Source organism: Equus quagga, chromosome 14 (genome assembly GCF_021613505.1).
Source record: "Equus quagga isolate Etosha38 chromosome 14, UCLA_HA_Equagga_1.0, whole genome shotgun sequence".
Classification (NCBI taxonomy): domain Eukaryota; kingdom Metazoa; phylum Chordata; class Mammalia; order Perissodactyla; family Equidae; genus Equus; species Equus quagga.
Genome location: NC_060280.1, coordinates 59,322,951 through 59,349,425, shown reverse-complemented (window position 1 = coordinate 59,349,425; position 26,475 = coordinate 59,322,951). Strand labels below are relative to the sequence as shown.

The 26,475-nt window shown below is 36.0% G+C and overlaps 1 protein-coding gene across 2 annotated transcripts in view; it reads left to right on the top strand.

The window, feature by feature from the left end:
* The window catches only part of ARHGAP20 (Rho GTPase activating protein 20), a 116,053-nt gene that overhangs the window by 15,261 nt on the left and 74,317 nt on the right, over positions 1-26,475 (top strand). Inside the window, exon 2 of one of the 2 annotated variants that reach the window (XM_046684523.1) lies at positions 3,481-3,560. In XM_046684523.1, coding sequence (XP_046540479.1) covers positions 3,481-3,560 — 80 coding nt within the window. Of the gene's footprint in view, positions 1-3,477; positions 3,561-26,475 lie in introns of both variants that reach the window. The other variant, XM_046684522.1, reaches the window with a different exon arrangement.

Below are 26,475 nucleotides of genomic sequence, written 5' to 3'. Positions count from 1 at the left end.
AATGGTTGTTAGTAAAAAGACAGTAGTGTTTAAAATTTAATCACTGTTTATTCCCTTTTACAGCTTCATCCAAGCTCCACCTCTTCTTTCCCATTTGGGGGTGGAGGAGTAAATAAATGCCACTTGATGTTCGGTTTTTAGCTCATATAAAATTCTGGTTTAGTTTTCCGGCCTGCTTAAGACTAGGTAAATGGTACAATTTCAAGAAAATCATTCCTGAAAGATTAATGGAACTGATTTTTTGGCCTAATATGTACCTTATCAATTTAGAAAAAAGATTACCTTTTTAAAAATATTCAGTTTCAGAATGGCATCCAATATTTATGAGGTCATCTAGATATTAAGCACTTGCATATTCTGAAAAATCACACTATGGATTGTGATTTTTTTAAACCTACCTTCTGTTTCCTGTGAGGCACAGAATCGTAGTTTTCCCTGTCACTGAACAACTGTGAAATTTGTTGGTGCTGGTATAAACATCGCCTCAACCTGTCATGACAAGTTTGTGCTGTTATACATTTGTAAAGGCGCAATACTCTCATTCTGTTTCCGTGTGTTGTATTTCACACAGTTGTTATAAACAGAAGCAAAAACCAAGTCTTTATTGCCCGAGAAAAAGACTATTTGGTAATAACTGTAATAAGTGAATTTGTTTTGAAGTCGCCATTGGCCCTTTGTTTTGCTACGCTTTTGAGCTAAAGAAAGAGATCTGTGTATTTTGAATGAATTAATACCTAAATCTATTTATTAAGCCCCGTTATATTGGCTACTTTAATACTTTTTATTACCTAGAAGAGAAATGAGTCCTGTGAATCCTAAATGCATGGTGTCTTTAATGTTTATTTTCTTGCATATCCAGGGTGAATCTTTGGTGGACACTTAACATGAGAATATCAGAAAGAGAAAGGACCTAAGAAACTATGTAGTCCACATTTCCTCATTTTGTAGATAAGGAAATGGAGGCCCAAAGCAGTGACTGAATTGCCTTGGGTTGCACATCTTATTGGTGGTAGAGTCTCAGTACAAACAATGGGACCTCGAATGAAAGTACTGTTCTGCCTGTACTTTGATTGCGTTCTCTTGAATATGAGTCCACTAGATGAGGTGGATACACTCTGCATTTAACTCACCATACATCTGGCAATTTTATAACTAAGAAAACAGTCTAATTACTATTTATACAAATGGTCCTCTACATTAGGTCCCCATGAAGAACTCCTACTTTAAAAGTGCCTTTACGGAAAAAGTTTGTCACCCTTCTTTGATTATCTATTCTGATGTTCAAAACCATCACTCTCAGAAAGATTTCCTTATATCAGAAAGTTTCAAATTTGGGGTCCATATTTCCCTAAGGAATCCATGTTATGCGGGTTTCTGATGTCCACAACCTGAGATCGACCTGAATTCTCAGTCTCCAGTTTAGCTGCATTTCTTTTTGCCTTATCTTGCTTGGAAGACATTTGCTGTCCTCTGTATTATAACTCTGCATTAACTTGGGATTATTACTGTTTCCAAATGAAGAATTTCCAATCATTTTAGCTTTTATCGTAGGCCCTTTCCTCTCTCCATATTTTAAATCATTTTCATGACTGTGTTTTGAACCCTTTCCAAATTCTTTTTAAACCTGAAAGCCAAGGAGCTCAGAATTAGAAATCATATATTAATGAAGATCTAGTTTAGGAGCTTGGATCTGCTGACGATAAAGTGGGTTATCAGAATCACTGGGGTTGGGAGGGATTACAGACTCTTCTGCGAATCTGAAGAAAACTGTGGGCTTTCTCCGGAAGGAAGGCACCAAATACATATCATGTAAAAAACTTTTAGACAATTTAACCTGCTCTGAAACTGATTCATGGTAGATGATTCTTGATTGAGAAGTGTGACATTCTGTATTTCTTACCCATTTGTTTCCTGTCCTGTATTACTGTTTTGTATAATTGTTTCAGTTGCTGTTGGAGCTATGCTAAGGAGATTTGGGCATGTAGTTTCTACATGTGAGCCAAAAGATTAATAGGGGGAGCAGCAACACTGTGGTCATGGCACTGGTGACAACAATAATTTGGGAGAGATCCCTGGGGGCACAGTGAAGTTGGGGAATGAGAATTATGCCAAAGAAGTCCACGATCCCCTTCTCACTGGATGATTCTTCTCTGTTCCTGTGCTAGGATCCAAGTTTGATTTTACTAGCTAAGAAGCAGTTCCTTTATGAATCATGTAATGAGCTACTGACACTGAGCCAGATAGTTTTATGTGGTTCCTATTAGAGCAGCATCCAGTTCCCAAGCACGGCTGGCCTAGGCCCGCAGGCAGTGGGTGAGAACTATGGCCAGGATAGGGTGAGAGGGTAGATGGGGAAGAATGGATCTGGTCATACAGCCGGAACTTGACTCAAGGCTGTTTGTGACTATATTGCCAATTTTACTCATCGGTAGCCAGTGGCAGGCCCTCTGACTCTGTCTACAGGTGTTAAATATATAAGATTGAATTTAGAGAGTAATCATCTGGATAATTCAAATTGAATAAAATCTCATTTACCACAAATTTTAAGTCCTCTGAAGCAGAGTACCTGAATTATCCAGTTAATCCTATATTTATATACCACTTAAAAAAGAAAAAAGTTCTCTTTTGTTTTTTTTTAAGTTACAGCAAAAAAATCTATTTGGAAGAAGGCATTCTGAAATGTGTAAATATTTAAATTTAAAGGTCTCTTAAATGTGTAAGAGGGGCCGCCTCATGGCCAAGTGGTTAAGTTCATGTGCTCCACTTCAGCGGCCCAGGATTTCACCAGTTCGGATGCTGGATGCAGACATGGCACCGCTCATCGGGCCATGCTGAGGCGGCATCCCACATGCCACAACTAGAAGGACCCACAACTAGAATATGCAACTATATATGAGGGGATTTGGGGAGAAAAAGCAGGAAAAAAAAAAAAGACTGGCAACAGTTGTTAGCTCAGGTACCAATCTTAAAAAAAAAAAGTGTAAGAATTTAGTTTCCATCTTTTGCCTTAATTGTTTTTTCCTCCCTTTACTAGATCTCTTCAAATTCTGTCTTTCCGTAAAGCCCAGTTTGGGGCCTACCCTGCCTATGAAGTAGAGATAGTAGCACCTACTCTGATGACATTTTGGAGTATAAATGAGATAATCCAGTCCTGCTGTTAGCATAGGGCCTGGCACATAATATGCAATACATCTGTCCACTACAATTGATGCTAATGGTTATGATGATGCTTTTCCCGATACTTTGGTCAATGGTTAACCTCCTTCTTCTCTGACCGTAAAAAATACTTACTGCCTATACCACTTTTTGACAGTTTCTCTCCTAGTTTAGATGTTATTATTTTATCTCCGTAACAAGATTGCAAACTCCTTGATAGGCAGGGATGAGCAATGCAAAACTTGCTGAATTGAATCGAAAATTAGCATTTACTTGCTTTACAAGCCACGTGGTCTTCATTTTGATATTTTTTCTCAACAGAAGATGAAAACACTAGCAGAAAGGAGGAGGAGTGCTCCGTCTCTTATCCTGGATAAAGCCCTGCAAAAACGGCCTAGTACCAAGTAAGTGAAAAGCTTTGTATTACGCATTTGGTGTGTGCTACGTTTTTTTAATGTGTGGGGTGGTTTGTTTTTTTTATCAGCACCCGAATTCTCTGTTTAGTAATAGAAAATAGGACTTCTGTTCTGAGGTTGTTGAGTAAGGCCTGTTCTTCTTATGTGAATCATAAAGCCGTTGAGAGCTGGTACCTGTAATCAGTTGCTTTAAAACTGATTCAAAACTGAATCGCACACCACATAGTACACACACGTGCAGATTCCACATATCATTAAAGCTTATTTATAATAATTAGAAGTCAGAATACTAAAAGATGAGCTATTTTAAGCACCATGCATGTTTGGGTATGCACAAACCTCTGCTTATTTTTTTTCATAAGGTGATGCCTGTGCAAGAGTATAAGGCAAGTTTTTACCAATTTTAGATATGAAGAAAGACAGTCAGATTAGGATTATTAAAAAAATGGAATATTGATTTCCTTTAGGCATTATTGGTCAAATTAATTAGTGAATTAATTAGTGAAATCTGAAGTGGAAAGACAAGCTAAATATCTATTGAAATGACCATTTCACCTATTAAGGCTAAATACTATTTCAATGAACATTTTAAGAAAGTCTTTCAAAATGTGTAGAAATTGAATGGATATTCATCATTAATTTATTCACTAATTTTTAAATGGCATTTTAACTCAGAGGAGCTTTTATGGTCAAAGGAATCCTGTGATGATTTTCCTCTATCTGTGAATCCTTTTTTGTAAAGTGAAGTCCTGATCACTTTTACTTAAAGTGAGTGTATATCTGATATTTCTATGAATCACATGCTCATTTAACATAAAATCTCTATGAAGGCAAGACATTTTTTTCAGTGCCAAAAAGAAATTATATAGCCAAATCCCAATTAGTGAAACTTTCAGAATACTTAGGTCACTCACTCTCTTCTTAGGACTTAACAAGTTCTCAGATTCAGGCGGCTCCCCCAACAGCCCCCGAAAAGACACATGCTTTAGTCATTGAGTTGATCAGGAAATGTAAATTACTTTTAATAGATGCCTAATCAAAATTTAATTAGAAAGATATTCTTCTGCCAAATAAATAATATCGTAATACATTTCAATGCCATATGTAAATGACTTTGGGTTTTTTTTTTTATTATTACTTTTTTGGTGAGGAAGATTGACCCTGAGCTAACATCTATTGCCAATCTTCCTCTTTTTGCTTGAGGAAGATTGTTGCTGGGCTAACATCTGTGCCATCTTCCCCTATTTTGTATGTGGGATGCTGCCACAGCATGGCTTGATAAGTGGTGTGTAGGTCTGTGCTGGGGATCCAAATCTGCAAACCCTGGGCCACTAAAAGGGAGTGCACGAACTTAACCACTATGCTACCAGGCCAACCCAACTTTTGGATTTTTTGTTTGGATAAAAGAGAATAGTTATATCTTCACTATTTGACCTTTATTACCTAGAAACTCAGGAGAAAGTATTTTTAGGTGAGGAGGTAGAAAGAGGAGGCCGAATTATCAGTACAACTGTCTTTAATTCTAATATATATGTAAAAATAGCTTTATTCCTACTTTTTTAAAAAGAGATAAACAGTGTTAGGTAAAATGTCTTATTGGAAGCTTCTGGGATGGATGTGTACTAGGCTTTTCAATTAAAAGTAGCCCTTATATCAGAGAAACTTTAACCTGAGATCAGGGGTCAGTAGTGTCCCCCCTACCCCCTAATCCAGGATGAGAATCTATAACAGTATACATGTAGCTACTGAAAGTTTGTACGGGCAAGTGGTTCTCAGCAGGGTGGTACTAACCTCTAGGGGGCATTTTAGAATTTTGTGGAGAATTTGAGTTTGTCTCAGTGATTTGGTGGTCAGTGGCTAGAGATGCTAGACATCAAGTAATGCACATGACATCCTACGTAACAAAGAATTGTGTGGTTCCTGCATGGCTTTTGAATGTTCAGTGTATGGCATTATTTGTGAAAGGAAAAAAAACCCACTTTATATAACTATCTATGCCTGTAACTTAACTCTATTTTATATATAAATATGAAGTATTTTTATCTAGTTTTAATAAACACTAAATTTTCAAGCAATGTAGTTACCTTCCATATCAAGAGATAATTGTACTTTGTATTGTTTGGAACCATTTCACAAAATAGTTTGGCTTTACTTCATTTTCCTGTCCTTGTTGCATGGAATGGTTTCTTACCATCCTACTTCTCTTAAATTTAAATATATTAATTGTAAGTAGGTGTAAGCATCTGACTATTTCATTTCCTTTTAGTATAGTTGTGCCTGAGCATATACCTATTGAAATATATAATTTATTATTAATTACTTTCATTTCATGTTCCTTTATATTTCTGTTAGGATATTTTATTGATAGTTTTGAAAATCTGTTAAATATCTGAATTTTATTTCAGGATAGAAAAGGAGGAATTGAGGTAAATATATATGCATAGACTTTTTTTTTTTTTGCTGAGGAAGATTACCCCTGAGATAACATCTGTCATCAGTCTTCCTGTTCTTTTTGCTTGAGGAAGATTACCCCTGAGCTAACATCTGTGCCAGTCTTCCTCCACTTTATATGTGGGTCACTGCCACAGCATGGCTGGCAAGTGGTGTAGGTTCATGCCTGGGATCCAAACCCACTAACCTGGACTGCCAAAGTGGAGCACGATGAAGTTAACCACCATGCCACAGGGCTGGCCCCTGCATACACTTTTATATAACAAACGGGCATGGGGTCTGATAGGACTGAGAATGACTGATACAGATGAAGCATCAGGTTAGAGAAAATGCTCACACTTAACCTGACTTACTGGGATTGTTTTGAGTTAGAGAACTAATATGATAATGTACAACCATGTCCCTCTCCATTTCTGCCTCCCCATCACCTCTGCAATAATTGGTGCCTACGTTAGAGCCAGTTCCCCAAATTTCTCCCTCAGAAATAGTGAAATATGATAGGTTTTCTGTCAAAATAACCACAGGATAAACAAGTTTATTTAAGTTGTATATGTTTCAAAGTTCAGTTTATTTCCTATGAGTTTCTCTAGGTCAGTAATCTGAGTGTATATTGCTGAGGAACAGGACCTTCATCTTAGTTATGGAAATAATGCTTTGACTCTGTAGTGTTGGCTGGTTAATGTGTACAAAAACAAAAGCTGTTGGGTGTTGAATGTGTACAGAATATTTGTAAGTAATGTCATCTCAGGATTGGAAAGAACCTAAAGGTCATCTAGTCTGGTGGTTTCCAAACCTTTCGAAGTCACTATCCTCCAGTGGGACCCAGGCATCTGCATATTTTTGAAAAACGCTTCATTGTTGATTCTGATAGGCTCTTGGTGGAGAACCACTATGGCAACAAAAGATTTCTTTTTTAAAATAACACTTTTGAAAAATGAATACCGAATTTTAAGAAAGTACAGAATTATAATATGTATTTCTTATAAAACAAATAATGTGGATGTTATAAAACAAAAAGCAAAGTCCCCATTTCATCCCCAGGGGTAACCACTATTAATCATTTGTATGCCCTTCTAAACCCTTGTCTATGCAAATGTGATTACAATTATTTGCTTTCCCTAATGTTTAAATTCTTACTTTAACATAGATAGATTAGTTCTTTCCATTTTGAAGTCTTGCAGGTTCTTTTTGAAATTAGAGATCAAATCCTCTTGTAACAACCATTCAAGAGAGTCTTAGAATTTTGTCCATCTTTATATATTGTATGTTCCTGAAAAGTTATATAAATCAGATTTTTATTAATTATTTATGAACTTGGTATTTAAAGAAATCCTGTAGTGAATTGTTTTATAAAGTGAATCACTTCTTTTTCCAAAGTTGTTAAAAATAACTCAAATTTTCATAATTAGAATTTTGCTTTTCTATCACTCATACCCAGGAAGCATGAAAAATTTAGAAAGTTCAAGCTGATTGCACACCTATTTCAAGTCGAACTTTATACGACAAAATTCTGGTACCTGAAAAGAATCTTTACTATCTCTTTATGTGTAATATGAGAACTAACCTGTAAAAGATTCTTGTACACTGTGGGTGCAGACAGCAAAGAAATAGTGTGTTTTATTTACTAGCATTTCATATTTCTTGAATTACAGCAATATTTGATTTTAGATTTGCAGTAGAACCTTACTATTTCTACTGTTGTCCCCTAGATAAGATGTTACTTCGTAATTAATGACTTTCAGATGATAAAGCTTTTGTTCAAAGTTTAGCAGACATCCATAGGGGATTTCAAAGAATCCTTTCATTAACAGCTGTTGCTGAATTTTCACTGAATTTAATGAACAAGAGCTAAGTTTAAAAGAGGAGGGAAGAGTGAACTGGGTTTGTGTGTTGTCAAACATAGTTTTATCTCCAGTGTTCTTTTATCAATCCATACATACATAAGTACATAAGTAGAGGCAGTTTAGAGAGTGAAACATTTTTTTTGCGTGTGTAGACACCATTCAGATCAGCTGGAGGTGATTTCTCTAAGTAATTATTATATTACGGCTGCACTCCACTGTTCTTACTCTCATACACAATAGCGTTCAGTTCTGTGTTTAAGGACGACTTCACCTCATGTAATTGTCATCCTCCTGGTAAGCCTCCGGGCACCTATTTTAGAGGGCTTAGTTTCCTTAAAAGTAAAATGAGAGTGTTGAACTTGTTATCTATTAAAACCCTTCTACCAGTTCTCTGGCTATATAGTTATGATTTGTTGAAATTCAACAAATCAAAAGACTTCCCTACTCATATTCTGAATTCTAATCATTCTTAATTACTTGCAGTTTCCTAAACACACTATGCTCTCTAGCACTGGCTCAATTGTCACTTCCTTCAGGAACTTCTCCAACCTTTCATAGATGACATTCATGTTCCTATAGCACCTTGTGTATCTTTCAACCAAACACCCAGCCCACGGCATTGGCATCACCATTTATGTCAAACATGACACTGTTTAATGTCTCTGACATTTATTAATAAAATAATGCCTTGTACATACCTGGTATTCAATTATTACTTGTTGGATGACTTAGTGAATGAGCAAGTTACTCCATTTCCAAACCAAAATAGGAATTTAATAAGTTGGCACGGTAAGTTTCTGACTTTCCTGTCCTCCTGTTAGTTGCCAGTACATAAGAGACTTTCCTTGTTCATTAGTACCATTTGTGAAATTCTGGCCAGGGAAAAAGGGAGATTCCTTTTAAAAAATGATTCTGAGTTATTGTTAGGAAGTTATTTCATGCAGCAAAATACCACAGGAACTCATGTATGTTGTCTGGAAATACCACATATATTGGCATTCTTGTGGTATTTCTTTGTTGTTTACTGAGGGATAAATTCAAGTCATGCAAACTTTCTCTCCTTCTGGGAATTTCTGTTCGTTTGTTTTGATATGGTATTCAGCCCACCTTGTAGAACTTACACAAAAATATACACAGATTGTTTTAAGTTACAATCTGTTAGCATTTTTAAGTTGGCATTCACCTGTCTATCTCCATCCTCCCCTCCAAATTAATGTATTGTGTGTGTGCTGTTTGCAGGACTTTGTGCTAGATACTTTACATATATTACCTTTTACATCTCTGCTTACTGCTTTTGGGAGGAGAAAAAGATGATGCTAGGGAAGCATTGTGGTATGGCAGAAAGTGCTTGGGCTGTGGCCGCATTCAAATGCTGGCTCTCCATCCTGATTTCCTGTTTGACTTTGGATAACTTACCTAATCTCCGAGTCTCAGTTTTTTCCTCTGTAAAATATGAATCTAATGCTTGCGTCATAGAATATAAAACGTGAAAATGCTTAGAAGATTGACTTAGTTATTATTGATCGCCTCTTTCTTTCCCTTAGATATATTTCATTTTCAAGCTTTAAACTTCCTGACTCATCCAGCAGAGTCAACTTTGTTAATGAAAAGCACCTACTTTGTCATTACAGCATAGTAGCAAATCATTGAGCTTGGCTCATTATATAGTGGAATTGAGTCAAAGGTTTGCCCTGGGTCACACAGTTGATTATAGCATCAGAGACAGGACTGGAAACCCAGGTCTCTGGTCTTGATGGAATATTGTTTGCATTATACAAACAAAAGGAGTATGATATAGTGCCTAAGAGCATGGATTCTGGAGCCAAATTACTAGGTTTAAATCCTGATACTGCCCCTTACTAGCTGTGTGATCTTGGGTCACACAGACCCAGGAATAATAACAAAACCTACCTCATAAGGTTGTAAGGAAAACTAAATGGGTCTTATACATATAAAGTTCTTAATGAAGTCTCTAGCATGTAATCAGTGCTATATGTATGAAGGCTATTTATTATTATTACTAGTAGTAGTAGCAGTAGTAATAACAGAAGTAGAAGTACACGTTATCCTGCTGGAGAGACTCTTTGAGGAAATAGGAAATAAAAAAGATGAAAGATACAGTCTGGAATCCAGCTAAACTCTAATATTAAATTCATTTTAGAGAAGCAGTTATATTTCTAGTTCTGGCCTGAAGCAAGATTAGCTCAGAACATTGTGAATTTATTCTTGGTAGACCGTGACAACTCTTGCAGTCCCCCTAGACAGAAGTTCCAAGTATGCCTAGAACCATTCTGCAAAATAAAGGCTTGAGACACGGAGGATTGACCTGGTTTTTTCAGCCGCTTGAGATGAAGAGGCTCTAGGAGATTCATGTGTGCCAAATCTATGAATCAAGGTTAGGCACATAGAGATTTGGCTGGTTTGGGGTAAGGATGTGAGGGGGAGAGAGCCAAACAGAAGACTTTGGAGAAGCAGGAAAGCAGCTGTTTGCTAATTGGCTTCTGCTTCCTTTTGGTCAGTTCACTCCTGTTGTGCATGAGCACACGCACACACACACACACATATATACATATACGCAGTCACTCATGCTAACATTGTCCTACTCAGACTGCCTCCCATTGTGTTCTACAAATTCCTCATCATTCCATTTCCTTTTTTCTGTATGTTAGCATCACAATTTTAATATTAGTCTAAAATGGATGGTAATTTACAGTATTTTCAAATGCAAGGAGTACATTTACATTCTAGAGTAGTTTGCTGAGGGTTGTGGTCAAATGTGCTTTCATTACAGAATGAAAAACCACCTCTACCTATGATAGTTTGGTGTGGACTTTCTAGATATGGTCATTGGAATGAACTGAATGACCTCATAAAGGCCACTCTCATGGTGTGACTCTAAGATAGTTGTGGTAACAGTTTGATATAATTTAAAGGAAAAGTCCATTTGAAAGAGAAGTTACTAGACTTTCATTTGGAATTCTATAAACCTTCTGTACTTAGATACATACAGTTTCTTGGTACAAGACTTTTAAATAAAATTTTGAATTTTAGAAAATCTTTTTAAGACCTTTTCAAAATCACAATAAACTATACTGACATCTTATCTTAGAAAAAAAATCTGTGCCAAACACTCTTCATTGTGCCACCTTGCATTACCTGCCAGTTGGTTCTCCATAAGGCCTATTCCTACAGTTTTAGACAATGTGTTCTGAGGTTTTAATTGAGAGGCCCATGGATGATTCAAGGTACGTGATGAGAAAAACACAATGTAATACATGAAAATTGCCAGCAGTCTGCAAGATCCCTTCTTTTCTTGCGAGGAACATTTTCCAAAGTTGTAAAATTCAGATGTAAAGGAAAGAGACAGCAATTGCTTTATAAGGTGGCAGAGTTGGCAAATTTTTACCAAAATGGAATTCATTGCTTTGTCAAGCAAAAGGCTTCCCAGGCCCACATACCACTTTATTCTTTTCAAGCTAGTTTTCATAATCTCTAAAAATGATCAAATACATCTGTTCCTGGTGTAGTATGCTGTTTTCCCTTGTGAGATTCTGGGAGGAAATCTTTAAAGGATTAAGGCTCTCCACATTCTAGTGAGCTTTGACAGGGTCAAATTAATTTATTTTTGCACTTGCAGAACAGTACATCCGTTTAATTTCTTCATTCCAACCATAGCCTAATTTGCTAATTGATAATTGATTCAATTTTATCTTTCATTTTGGCACCAGGAAAGCACTACCTCGCTAGCAAATGTGTGTTCCCTCTTCCTCACCCGCCTCCTCTGGGTTAGCAGGCTGTCCTAAGACATCTTTACTATCTTGGGTTAGATACTCCCTTCTCCTGTACAGCTGGAAAGCTGGGATTTCTCAAAGGAGCTTTGGAATTTCAAGATCGACTTTCCTTCAGGACCCTGAGAAAAGGACATATGAAGGAAGAAGGATCGCTACTGTTACTGAGAAGCTTCACACTATTGTGTTAAGAAAGTGCAGACTCTGGAGCCATTCTTCCTGGGTTTGAATCTGGCCCTTCTTCTTACCAGGTGTGAGAACTTTGGCAAGTCCCTTAAGCTCTTCAGGCCTCGCTTTCCCCATCTGTAAAATGGGGATAACTTGACAGGAGATTAAAAGAGTTAATATTATAATGTATCTGGCACATTGTGTTATATAAGTTTTCATTAAAATTATTAAAGATAATTCTCGTACTGCCCTGTCACATGATGTCTAATTTTCTTAGTGTTCCAAGTTTAGGTCTTGTTTTCTCACCTTAACTATCTGCTTTTTGAGTGAAGGGACCGTGTTTTCTACTTTTCAAATCTGCACGTTCAGTGTTGCATATAGAACAGATACTCTGTAATATTAGCTGAGCTGAATGAGTGATTCCTGTCTTGCCCTGGCTAAGTAGGTCACCTCTCAGTTGGAGTAGAAAGAAGGGCAAGAGTCCACTGCTGCCTGAGAAAGTAAGACAACCAGTGTTGAAAAACCACTCAAAGAAATGTCAGTTCTGGAGTGACCGGCTGTTTAATGTATGTTGATTTAATGCTTACGTGTTTAACATGTCATCTGTATTGTGAGTCACTGCCATTGATTCTCTGATGCTTAGTTCCTGGTATAATGAGAAGACACAGAAAGTGGATTCTCGTCCCTGCTCTATCTCTGTATGATTCTGATAAAGTAACTAACCTTTCTGCAACTAGGACTCGTTCCCCAAGTGTCAATGCTAGGGAGGAGGCGGAGGGTGAAGGTCACTAAGTCCTTTACTTCCTCCGCCAGCCCCAACTGTTACAATTTTGTGTTTCTTTCTGCTAACTGTAACTCAGTCACAAGAAGAATGGAAAATGGTTTGAAGAGACCTTGCAAACCCTTTTATCACAACTCTTAAAATGTCTCCGAGAGTGTGTCTGTCACACTACTGAGGAATAAGTACCTCCTTTATCCCCTTGCAGTGCAAAGGTCAAGCGTGTGGCATCTTTGGTCTGTTTATTGTCATAATGTCACTTTGGTAGGCAGCCTCAGAAATGGCCCCAGTGGTTCCTGCCTCCTGCTATTCACGCCTTTGTCTAATCCTGTCCCACATTGTATCAGAATTTATCTGTGTAATCAATAGGATATGGCAAAAATATGGTGTGTCACTTCCAAGATTAGGTTATAAAAGACCAAGCTTCTGTCTCAGTTGCTCTCACACTCTCTTTGTCTCTCTGATCACCTGCTCTGGAGGAAGCCATGTCCTGAGCAGCTCCATGGAGAGGCCTATAAGGGGAAGAATGAAGCCTTCAGCCAGAAGCCACATGAGTGAGCTTGGACCTGGATCTTCCAACCCTAGTCAAGTCTTCAGAGATTGTAGTCTCAGCTTGACTACAACCTCCTAAGAGACCTAAGTCAGACCCACCCAGCTAAGCCACTCCCTGGTTCCTGACCCTTAGAAACTGGGTGAGGTAATAAATGTTTATTGTTTTAAGCTGCTGTGTTTTGGGGTAATTAGTTACGCAGCAGTAGATAACCAATACAGCCATCTTTAAGTTATGAAACTAGCTTTCTAGAATGTTTCTCCTATGCACCTTTTATGTGTTATTGTAGCTAGAAGTGAAAAGACGGAAATAGATGCTGTTCCCATTTATAAATGAAAATGCTCATTCCTCAGATCATGTAATTTGTTGGAAAATGGGCCAGGTGACATTCATTCGTTCTTTCTTTAATCTTTATTGAGATACAGTTCATACCATTAAATTTACTTGTTTAGTGTACAATTCAGTAGTTTTTAGTATATTCACAGAGTTGTGCAGCCATCACCACAATCTTAAAACATTTTCATCCCTCCATAGCCATTAGCTGTCATTCCTCATTGTCTCCCATGTCCTTTCTTGCCCTATCTCCAGCTCAGGCAACTACTGATCTCTTTTCTGTCTCTATAGCTTTTCCTCTTCTGGACGTTTCATATAAATGCAGTCATGCACTATGTGGTCTTTGATGACTGGCTTGTTTCAGTTAGCACGTTTTCAAGATTCATCAATGTTGTGGCTTGTATCAGTACTTCATTACTCTAATTGTCAAATAATATTCCATCATATGGATAAATATACCACATTTTGTTTATTTGCTCATCAGTTGATGGTCATTTGGGTTATTTCCACCTTTTAGCTATAATGAGGAATGTTGCTGTGAACAGTCATGTACAAGTTTTTGGGTGGATGTATGTTTCATTTCTGTAGAATACATACTTAGGAGTGGAATTGTTGGGTCATATGGGAACCATGTTTAGCTTTTTGAGGAACTGCCAAACTGTTTTCCAAGATATCTGCACCATACTGCGTTCCCACCAGCAGTATCTGAACATTCTCATTTCTTGACATCCTTACCAACCCTTGTTACTTTCCATCTTTTTTACTATAGCCATATTAGTGAGTGTGAAGAGATGTCTTCTCATGGTTTTCATTTTCATTTCCCTTATAATGTTGAGCATCTTTTCATATGTTTGTTTGCCATTTGTGTATCTTTCTTGGGAATTTTCTATTTAAAACTTAGAGCATTTTTATTTGGATTATTTGTCTTTCTATTTGGGTATTCTATTCCTTCTTGAGTCAATCTGGTAATTTGTTTCTTTTAAGGAATATGTCCATTTTATCCCAAGTCCATTAAGTTGGTGGTCGATTTAATCACCACAAAGTTATGCATAATATTCTTTTATATTTTAATCTCTGTAAGAACTGTAATGATATTCCTTTTTTCATTCTTGATATTAGTAATTTGCAAATTCTTTTTTGTCAAGGTCAGTCTAGCTAGAGGTGCATCAATTTTTTTTATCTTTTCAAAGGACTAGCTTTTGATTTTGTTGCTTTTCTTTGTTGTTTGTTCACTTCCTATTTCATTGATTTTTTTTTCTTCTTTTTTTTCTTTGCTGAGGAAGATTTCACCCTAAGCTAACATCTAAGGCAAATCTTCTTGTTTTTTTTTGTTTTTTTGTTTTTTTGTTTTTTTGCTGAGGAAGATTTGCCCTGAGCTAACATCTGTTGCCAATCTCTCTCTTTCTGTATGTGAGCCACCATCACAGTTTGGCCACTGACAAGTAGTATAGGTGGCCAGGAACCAAACCCAGGCCACCAAAGCAGAGCATGCTAAACCCAACCACTAGGCAACTGGGGCTGGCCCTGATTGTTTTTAGAAGATTTATTGGAGTACAATTATGTGCAATAAAGTACCCATAGTCGAAGTGTGCAGTTTGTTAAGTTTTATACATTATGCACCCATGAAACTATCACTACAATCAAGATAATGAACATTTCCATGACCTCCAAAAGTTCCTTCATGTGCCTTTGTAATCTGTTTTTTCTTGCTCCCCTAACAGCCTTTCCTCAGGCAATCAGTGATCTACCTGATGTCACTATAGGTTAGTTTGCATTTCTGAGAAGTTTATATAAATACCATGTTACTTTTTATTGCTGAGTAGTATTGCACTGTGTGAGTATACCACAATTTGTTTATCCTTTTTACCTGCTGATAGGAATTTTTCCAGTTTTGTGATTAAAAGTAAAGCTGCTTTGTACATTTATGTACAAGTATTTGTGTGTACTTTTATTTCCTTTATATTTCTCTGTAATTACCAAGAAGTAGATTGGCTGGGTTGTATGGTAGATGTATTAAGAAACTGCCAAATTGTTTTCCAAAGTGGTTGTACCGTTTTATATTCCCACTAGCAGTGTATGAAAGTTCCAGTTGTTCCATATCTTCACCAACATTTAGTATGGTCAGTGTTTTTAATTTTAGTCATTCCTGTATTTGTCATATCTTTTTGTGGTTTTAATTTCTATTTCTCTCATTGCTGATGAAGTTGCACATCTTTTCATGGGCTTATTTGGCATCCATATATCATCTTTGGTAAAGTGTCAGTTCAGATCAAGAGATCTGAATTCATTTTTTATTTGGTTGTTTGTCTCATTGTTGAGTTTTAACTATTCTTTATAAATTCCAGATTGTGCCGCCCAGTATGGCAGCCGCTAACCACTGGCAATTTAAATTTAAATTATTTAAAATTAAATACTATAAATTCAGCTCTCTAGTCACACTAGCTGCATTTCCAGTGCTCACTTAGTCATATATGAATAGTGAATATCTATTGGACAGTGCAGATATAAAATATTTCCATAATCAGAGAATTCTGTTTGCAGTGCAGTTCCAGATATAAGTCCTTTGTTGAGCATATGTTTTGTGAATATTTTCTCCTAATAGATAGCTTCCCTTTTCATTCTAATAACAGTTGTTTCAGAGAGCCAAGTTTTAAATTTTGATGAAATCTATCATTTTTTTCTTTTACATTTTTGTGCATTCTGTGTTCTGTTAAAAGATTTGTTTTCTAGACCCAAGGTTGAAATTTCCTTCTATGTATTATTTTAAAATTTTTATAGTTTCAGATTTTACATTTAGGACTAAGATTCATTTTGAATTAATTTTTGTATATCATATGAGATCAGGTTGATGTTCATTTTTATTGAATATAGCCATCCAGTTGTTCCAGCACAGTTTTTGAAAAGATTATCCTTTCCCCATTTGTCTTTGCACCTTTATCAAAATGATCATTTGGCTTGTAAATGTGTGTCTATTTCTGGACTCTCTTTTGTTCTTCATGCTAGTATCAACACTGTCTGGATAACTGTGGCTTTAAAATATGTTTTTAAATCAGGTTGTGTGAATCCTTCAACTTTGTTCTTATTTCTCAAAATTGTTTTGATATTAGGTCCTATAAGTTTCCATATAAATTTTTTAATCAACTTGACAGTTTCTATAAGAATGCTGCTGGGATTTTATTGATGGTTGAATTTCGTTGATAGCAATGTGGGTAAAATCAACATTTTAGCAATATTGAGTCTTCCCATCCATGGACACGGTATCTCTTAACATTTATTTCAGTCTGCTTTTATTTCTATCAGAAATACTTTATAGTTTTCAGTGTCTTGCACATATTTTGTCAAATTTATCCCTAGGTATTTTATATTGTTTGATGCTATCATGATTGGTACAGTTTTTAAATTTCAACTTCTAGTAGTTCATTTCTAGTATATAGAAAAAATATATGTTTATTTATATGATTGTAACCAGCAACTTTATTAACTTCACTACTTCTACTTCTAGTAGCATTTTTTGGTAGATTCATTAGGATTTTCTACATAAACCATCATATCCTCTCAATCAGTGCCCCTTATATTAATGAGGTTTCTCCACTTTGGCTATTGGGAACTTGAACGATTTCCACCCCATGAGTTCAGGATATTGTCCTACCTGCTTTTTTCTGGTGGTTATTTCGCCAACCTCGAAATGTGTGTTTCGAAATGTGTGTCATTTCCTGACACACACACGTTGACCAGTTCTCAGATGAAAGCTTGGGTGGAACCCTTTGCGCATCTCTGAGCTCTGTCTCTGGACAGCTCTTTCCCCATTGGTACTCTGCTTGTGAATTCTCCCCGCTCTGGCCTCCTCGAATTCTCTCACCTCTCTCTCTTCAATCTGAGCCCTGTTTGGCTCCCTCTTCCCTGCACTGTGGAGTGGAATTTCTCTCTAGGCATCAATTTGAGACACTCTTAGGGCTTACCTCATGTTTCCCTTCTCTTAGGGATCACTGTTCTGTGCTCCTGTTGTCCAGTGTCTGAAATGGTTGTTTCATATTTTTTTTCTTTTTCTTGTTTTCTTTTAGTAGTTTAAGTTATTTGAGCATGGTTGGGATTAGAAATCTGTATTTTAATGACTTTTGCTCTTATCTTTATTTCTTCCTCCCTTTCACTTATTTTGGATCTTATTTGTTCTTTTCCTAACTTCTTAAAATGGAACTTGGATTACTGATTTTAAACCATTCTTCATTTATAAAATGAGATATTTTTTCTATGCTTTAGTTGCATACTACAAATTTGGATATGTTGTGTTTTCATTCTCAATTCAAAATGTTTTCTAATTTCCATGTGATTTCTTCTTATATACGTGGTTATTGTTTTGTGTTGTTTAATTTCCAAGTATTTCAGGACTTTCCTGATGTCTTTCTGTTGTTGATTCCTCATTTAGTTCTGTTGTAATTGGAAAACATCCTCTGTATGATTTCTGCAAATTACCTACTAGGATTTTGATTGGTATTGCACTGAATCTGTTGATCAGTTAGAGTAGAATTGATATCTTAACATTAGTGAGTCTTCCAACACATGAACAAGATATATTTCTCCGTTTATTTAGATCTTCTTTAATATCTATCACCAGTGTTTTATAGTTTTCAGTGTACCGATATTTTACTTATTTTGTCAATTTACCCCTAAGTATTTCATATTTTAATGCTATTTGTAAACTACTATATTTTTTATTTCTTTTTTCAAGTGTTTGTTGCCTGTGTGTAGAAGTACAATTGATTTTTGTACATTGTACTTTATCTATCCTGCAACCTTGCCAAATTCACTTAGTAGTTTTAGTAGTTTTTTTGTTGGTTCTGTTGAATTTTGTACATGGCCTATCATGTTGTCTGTGAGCAAGGATAGTTTTACTTCTTCCTTCCAATCTGGATGCCGTTTATTTCCTTTTCTTGCCTGTTTTCTCTGGCCGAAACCTGCAGTACAGTGTTGGAGAGAACTGGTGATGGTGGACATCTTTGTCTTATTCCTGATATTAGGAGGAAAGAGGGAGTGACTTCTATTCCAAGATTGCTGACTTTTCATCATGAATGAGTGTTGAATTTTGTCAAATGCTTTTTTGCCATCTATTGATACGATCATATGATTTTTTTTGTTTTTAATTTGTTAATATGTGAATTATATTGATTGATTTTAGAATGTTGAAGCAACTCTGCATTCTTAGGATAAACCCCACTTGGTCATGATATATTATGCTTTTCATATGTTGTTGAATTCAAGTTGCTGAAGAGTATTTTATTTATTTTATTTTATTTGAGTATTTTATTTATTATTAGAATTTTTGCATCTGTGTTCCTGAGGGATACTGGTCTGTAGTTTTCTTTTCTTGTGATGTCTTTGTCTTGCTCTGGTATCAGGGTAATGCTAGCCTCTATGAATGACTTTGGGAATTTCTCCCCTTTAGTTTTCTGGAAGAGTTTGTGTAAGATTAGTTTTATTTCTTTCTTAAGTGTGTGGTAGCTGTCTGAGCTTGGAGTTTTGTTTTGTTTGTTTGTTTGCTTACTTTGTGGGAAGGCTTTAACTACATGTTCAATTTCTTTAATAGGACTGTTCAGGTTATTTATTTCTTTTTGAGTAAACTGTGGTAGATTATGTAGTTCAAGGATGTTTTCCATTTCATCTACTTTGTCAAATTTATATCCCTATAATTCTTCGTAATATTCCTTTATTACCCTGTTAACATCTGTAGAATCTGTAGTGATATTTCCTCTCGAATTTCTCATATTAGTAATTCTAGTATTAGTGTATTATATAATAGTAATACTAGTGACTTTTCTCTTTTATTCTTGATCAATCTAGCAAAAGTTTAACAACTTTTATCAATATTCTCAAAGAACCATCTTTGGTTTCATTAGTTTTCCCTGTTGCTTTTCTGTTTTCTATTTCAGTGATTTCCACTTTGATCTTGATTATTACTTTTCTTTTACTTGGCTGGGTTTAATTTACTATTGTTTTTCTTAAGTTTCTTAAGGTGGAAATTGAGGTACTTGTTTTAAGATCTTTCTTCTTTCCTAATACAGGAATTGAATAGCATAAATTTCTCCCGAAGTGCCACTTCAGTGGCGTCCGTGAATTCTGATATGTTGTGTTTTCCTTTTCAGTTAAAAACACTTTCCAATTTTTCTTTCAATTTCTTCTTTGATATATGGGTTGTTTAAAAGTGTGATTTTTAGGGGCCAGCCCGGTGGCACAGCGGTTAAAGGCACATATTCCACTTCCCTGACTCTGGGTTCACTGGTTCGGATCCTGGGTACGGACATGGCACCATTTGGCAAGCCATGCTGTGGTAGGCGTCCCATGTATAAAATAGTGGGAGATGGACACAGATGTGAGCTCAGGGCCAGTCTTCCTCAGCAAAAAGAGCAGGATTGGCAGCAGATGGTTAGCTCAGGGCTAATCTTCCTCAAAAAAAAAAAAAAAAGTGTGATTTTTAGTATGATGAGATGTTCTTGGTTCATCTTGTATATTTCTTGCCCTCAGACTTGGAATCAAGTCTTTCTCCAAGAGTATAATCTGGGCTCTAGGGTCATTTGTTGCTACTAGGTTGGTCATCACTTCTAGGTCTTTTCAGTGGATAAAATAAGAAGAATATATCTTCTTTCAAGACAAAATGTCGTAAGTGAATATAAATTGATTTCTAACTCAGATTCAGGATTACAGGTGTTTTACTTAACCTAGTCTATGTTAGTATTCGTGTTTCCTTTTTTTCATGCTGAGAATACCACTCCCAATAAGTCTGGGAATGTAGGAATTAGAATATTCTATAATTATTCGCATTATCTTACAGTATATCCACAACAGTTTCAGAATAACATTATCAACATTACCACCACCAATATGATACTGAAAATAGTTTTATTTTTTTAAGCAATGATCTTTAACATTCTGATATATCCCAGTAGTGATGTGCAGTCATATTAGTTTTTAAAAGTCACTTGGAATAGTTTTTATTTATGTGACTCTTTTGACTAATTTGTTTTAATTTTATTTTTCTAGTTTTATACAATTTTATTGTATAAATAAAAATAAATTTTTATGTAATTTTTATAGTTTATAAATTTATAGCTTTATACACAAACTATAAAATTTTATAATTATATTTCTGTCTCCTTAACTTTGTTTTTTTCCCCTTTGCTATTGGTAACTTTAAAAATCAACTTTTTATATAAGCAAATACGAATATATATATTTATCCTCTTTCTTTTTTATCATTTTCAGTGATTTTTATTTATTTTTTATGCTTTTCTGCATTTTCCAAATTTTCTACAAATAAACCTATTTTGTAGACATGTACAAAACATTGTACTTTTGTAATTAAAAATTTCCTTCCTTTTAAACAATAACTTACTGTCTACTTTTCACCCCACTTTTTTTATGTCATAATATACCTGTATGATTACTTCATACTAGTGTATAGAGACTTTTCATCCCTTTCTATAGCTTCCTAATAACCCATTGTTTATATATCCCATGCTTTATGCAACCACTCCATTACTGGTGAATGATTGATTACTGTTTTCACTCTTTTGCCATAAATGATCCTGCAGTGAAAAACTGGAACTTATCAGAATTGGGATTGCTATATATAATTTGCTCGATATTTGCCACATTTTCCCTTTGTAAAGATTGTACCATTTCCATCCTCACCACTGCTGTAGAAGAGTTCTGTCTCCGCCACAGCCTCACTAGCAGAGTATGTTCACATGATGTATCAGGGCAGTTTTGATTTAAATTTCTGTTGGTGTGAAGTCAAACATACTTTAAATTATATGTTATACTAAACAAATGTAAACTAAATAAAAAGTATTTACTCTTCTTTGAAAACATAATCAGAAATGCATGACATAAAAACAAAAACTCGTCAGTGCAGTGTAGAAATATATGCAATGTTCTTTACACAAAAATAAATGCTAAATTATTGTTTCAACTATGTCAGTTTTTTTGTAAGTATAATTTGGATGCTAGTGATGAGAGTGTCACCGAATTTTTCTTAAACTGAGAACTTAACACCCAGACAATATTTTCATATCACTATTACAGTAAGAAGTAAAATTTTACTAAACTTGCAAATGAGCTCCTTGGTTTTAAAGGACATTTTTCAGTTGACTCCTGGATGTGAGTTCCTTGTTCTTCTGCTATTTTTTTCCCCACTGTGTTTTTTTTCCCCCCGTGTTCTGGATAAACACTTAAGTTCTTCATTTATTATATAAAAATGAGCTTATGGTTATGTTTGTGCACCTGGATACTGAAATGGACTAATTCCTCTTGGATTTAGTAATTGTCTGCTTTTTATGAAAAATAAAATAAGATGAAAACAGGAAAGAAGATGAAGGAATCAGTACCAACTTTTTATTTTTTTAACCTCCAGCAAACATTAGACAGATGGGTAACTTTTAAGTGGAAGTACTGGTTCAAGAGTGGTTTTCTGATATATTTGTTTTGGAATTGTGCAAACTTCTGAACTGAATATCAACAATCTGTAGTATAGAAATCTGGACTTAGTTCTCACTGGGCCTGGAATTTTTTTTTATCTAGTGACAACCAGAAAGAACTCCTATTTGGGGAGGGGACATTCAATTGTTTTCTAACATTTTAGTTAGGCAAAATTTTAAATATAAAAGTTTATAGAATAGTACAAAGAACAGTCATATATCTAATACCTCTATTTTATCTGTAATTATCAACATTTGCCCTATTTGTTTCATCTGTATTCATCTAGGTACCGCTATAGCTATATTTTTTTCTGAACCATATGAAATTAAATTGCAGACATAGTGCTTTCACCAAAATGCTTCAGCATAGAACTTCTAAAAATAAAGCATTCTTCTATACAACAAAACCATTATCACACTTAAGAAAATTAAAATTTCCTTAATGTCATCTAATACATATTTATATTCAAATTGTCCTACATTTTTTTAATAGCTATCATTTTCTAAACCAGGACTTAAATCAAGGCTCACAATTGCGTTTGATTTTTATGTCTCTTTAATCTCCTGTCATATAGAACAGTCCCTGGAACTTCTTTTTTAAATCCTTATTCATTAACTTTTAAAGAGACTAGTCCTCAATTCTGGATTTGTCTACACAAGAGCTGACATATTAGTTGTGTATTTCTGTGTAACAAATTATCCCAAACTGAGAAGCTTACAACAGCAGACGTTTATTATTTCACACACTTTCTGAGAATGAGAAATATAGAGCAATTTACTTGGGTGGATCTGGCTCAGAATTTCTCATGAGCTTGCAGTCAAGATGTCAACTGGCAATGCAGTCATCTGATGGCTTGACTGATGCTGAAGGATCCACTACCAGTAATACTCACTCTCGTGGCTGTTGGCTGGAGGCCTCAATTTTGTACCAAGTGTGTCTCTCCATAGGGTTGCTAACAACATGGCAGTCAACTTTCCCCACAGTAAGCAATCCAAGAGAAAGACACACATACACACACAGACTGACCAAGATGAAAGTATTTTTTATGACCTAATCTTGGAAGTGACATAGTGTCAGTTCTGCCATATTCTCTTGGTCCTAAGGACCAACACTAATATAGTGTGGAAGGAAATATAAGAGTATGAATACCAATAAGCATATATCATGGCACACCAACTTAGAGGCTGGCCACTACAGCCCACATTTTGGATTTGTCTAGTTTCTTTGTGTTGTCATTTAATTTGTTCCTTTATTTCTCCCATATTTCCTATAAACTGGAAGTTGTGTCTAACTGCTTGATTATATTCAAGTAATCATTATGTGCAAGAATGTTTCATAGATGATACACTGTAGTTCATATTACATGACTTCAGGAGGGACATAATGTCAAGTGTCATGCTTGGCTAGGGTGATCTGATATCCTTTGTAAAGGTGTTTTTTCCCTTTCACATAAGAAGTAATCTGTTAGTTGATCCTTTGACACTTACCAGATATCTTGTTTGTTGGGCAAGAATTTGAATTTCATGTGATCTTTAATATCAGTAGCTAACTTTTTTGTGCATTTGTAATTGCTAAGTGCTTTTAAATACCTTTCTTCTTTAACTTCCACAGTGCTGTGAGATAGGTACTGTTAATTATCCCCATTTATAGATAAGAACATTTTAGACTCCTAGAGTTTAAATGTTAAAGTACACAACTAGTAAATGACAGCCAGTATTTAAATTCAGGTATGTCTGACTTCAGAACCCATGTTATTGACAGTACTGCTTATGGAAAGAATGAGAGAACTTATACACATAGAACTTTACGAATAGTATGAAAAGGAGGTCTCTTGAGAACACAGGTAGGAACCCAGTATACAAGGGATGAGCTAGTGAGGCTGATCTCTGTGCTTCAACTAGGGGTCATTATAGGCAGAATTCCCTAGCTTAAAAGCAGAATCACAGCTCCACTATTCTAGGCAGATGAGAAGTGGTGCTATTTTAAAGATTTCTGGAGGCAATTGTACTACTCAAGAACTCATTCTTTTGGCAAAAACCATTTTCTATTCTAGAAATAGAATTTTGTTGTAAAGTTACATATATCTGATGCATAGTTGTGGTTACAACTATAACAAAGTTAAGATTAAGACACATGTTTAAATGATTCCAGATAGAGTTTTTGTTGATAGAGGTGAGGGAGTGGAGGGAAGAGGAGAGAAATATGCCGCAGTGGAAAAGGAAAGAGAATCATTTACTCTTTATGGTTAGACCTCTAACCATAAAATGTGGTCTATGGTTACACCTGTAACCAAAAAATACTATCTTATATTTTTTGTAATAGTATTTTTTGCAATAATTGAAATTGTTCTATCTGTGGCTAGAAGCTACTGTATTGAATTATGTAACTTTAAAGGGTAATTACAAATTAAAGTAGAATTTAAAGTTCCTTTATCGTGTCTCTTCATTTCAGATACAGATATTCCTCTTTGAATATTGGTAGGGAAATGTGGAATCTTAGAAATCATGGAGTTTTAGAATTGCAAGGACTTTTCTAAAATAATTGTATAGGTCTTTCCCCAAGTCTCTTTATTTTATAAATAAGGAGCCTGAGAGTGAGAGAGATTGAATGCCTAAGGCTATAAATATAGCATGGGAGTGTTAGAACCCAGGCCAGGGCTAGGACCCAAGTTTTCACTGTCCCCACTCTAGCCTCAATTTTTCTCTCATATCTGGCCTTAAAAATAAGAGAGTGGATGAAAAAGAGGCCAGCATAATCAAGCACAGGACATTCATAAAGAGAATAGCAAAAATGCTTGCTTGTTTTCTAAGACATTGAAAATAGTCATCTAGAAATCTGGGTAACCTCTTTCAGTTCTGACTGGAAGGTCCTTTGGGGAAAGATCAGGAAAATTGTCCTTATAGATTGTGTTCCTGAGACTCTCTCCTCCACCTTGGTGTAGGAAGGAGGATAGAGCTACTGTTGATGGGCTTGAATAAATTGGCTCTGTGCTCCCGGGATCTAATGAACATAATATGAGAAAAAGCTGATCTGCCAGCACTCTCCACCTACTGCCAAGTTAAACCTCAGGGTTCAGCCCTTTCAAAGACTGATGGAAGAACAATGCATGCCTCTTTCCTTTCAGCCCTTGCCTTACCCTGTTATTTTCTACTCACTCGTCTCTCGTTCTGACAGTTCTCTCTATAAGCCAGTGACAGTGGTCTCTTCTCACACACAGCTCAAGTAACTAGAGAGTACACCACTCTTTTGTACCTCAGAGATACAAAAACCTTTGAGGGTAGTGGTCCTCAGAGTGTGGTCCTGAGACCAGGAGCATCAGCATCACCTGGGAATATGTTAGAAATAGCGATTATACAGCCCTACCCCATATTGAATCAAAAATTCCAGGACTAGAGCCCAGCATCCTGTGTTTTAACAAGTCCTACATGTGATTCAGATATAAGCTAAAATTTGAGAACCACTGTCCTAGAGCATTCTCTAGGTGAAGTCTTATTCTCAGAAGTGCTTAAGCCATAGCCAGGTAGCATAACCCAGGGAATAAGATTCAGGTAATGGAGTTAATCCTTAGCAACACTAGGAGGGCAGTCTCCAGGCCTCTTCAGGATTACTAACTGTCTGGGGAGAGCAACTGTAGGCTCTGGTGGCCCAAGATGAAAACAAACAATAAACAACCACCACCACCTGAGTCTTGGATGTTGTCGACGTGGGCCAAACCTTAGTCCTCAATACAGAAGTAGAGTCATTGCTGAACAATATATGCATGTTTCACTATGTTTACATTATGTGAACCTGGGTTTCACTCTGCCCCGTGAATAAGAATGGTTTTCAGCACATGCTTTTTTTTATCTGCTTTCTCTGCTTTCCCTCCCACATAGGCACAGTGAAACAGATGGAATTAGTAGTTCTTCCTACTTGCGGGCATAAATTGTTACTTGCTGTTTCCAGTAGGAGGGACTCTCTCCTGAGCTCCTTTTAAATATGTATTCTAGTTTTTGTGCCAAGGAGGAGATAGGAACTGTAATATCTTAAGAAAGAAGAGGATTATACTCAGACCACAGGGAGGCAATTGTTTTCCTAAAGCAAGTGACTCTCTAGGCTTCTTAAGGTTTCTAGAAAAGTCCCAAATGACTGCTGCTGCAGAGGATGTGTGGTGCCTCTGCTCTGTGGTGGAGAACCACTGCTACCATCGTAACAGTCATTATATGTTGAACACAGATGTGTTCCAGATGTGCTTAGGTGAATTATCTCATTTAGTCCTCACAACAACCCTGAGAGGTCAGCATTAATACTTGCATTTGACAGACTGGTAAAATGCAGTTTAAAGGGCTCAACCAACTGTCTAAAGTCAGTCTTGAAACAGCAGACTAGGTTTCAAACTCAGATGTGCCTGACTCCAAAATTTATGCTTTTAATCCTCATTTCCTGGCACTCCCTCCCCACACCTTTAGCCCTAAACACTTCTATGGTTTATTTACTTCTCTTAGCCTTGAATACACTCCCCTTCTGCTTCTCCACTTAGAGA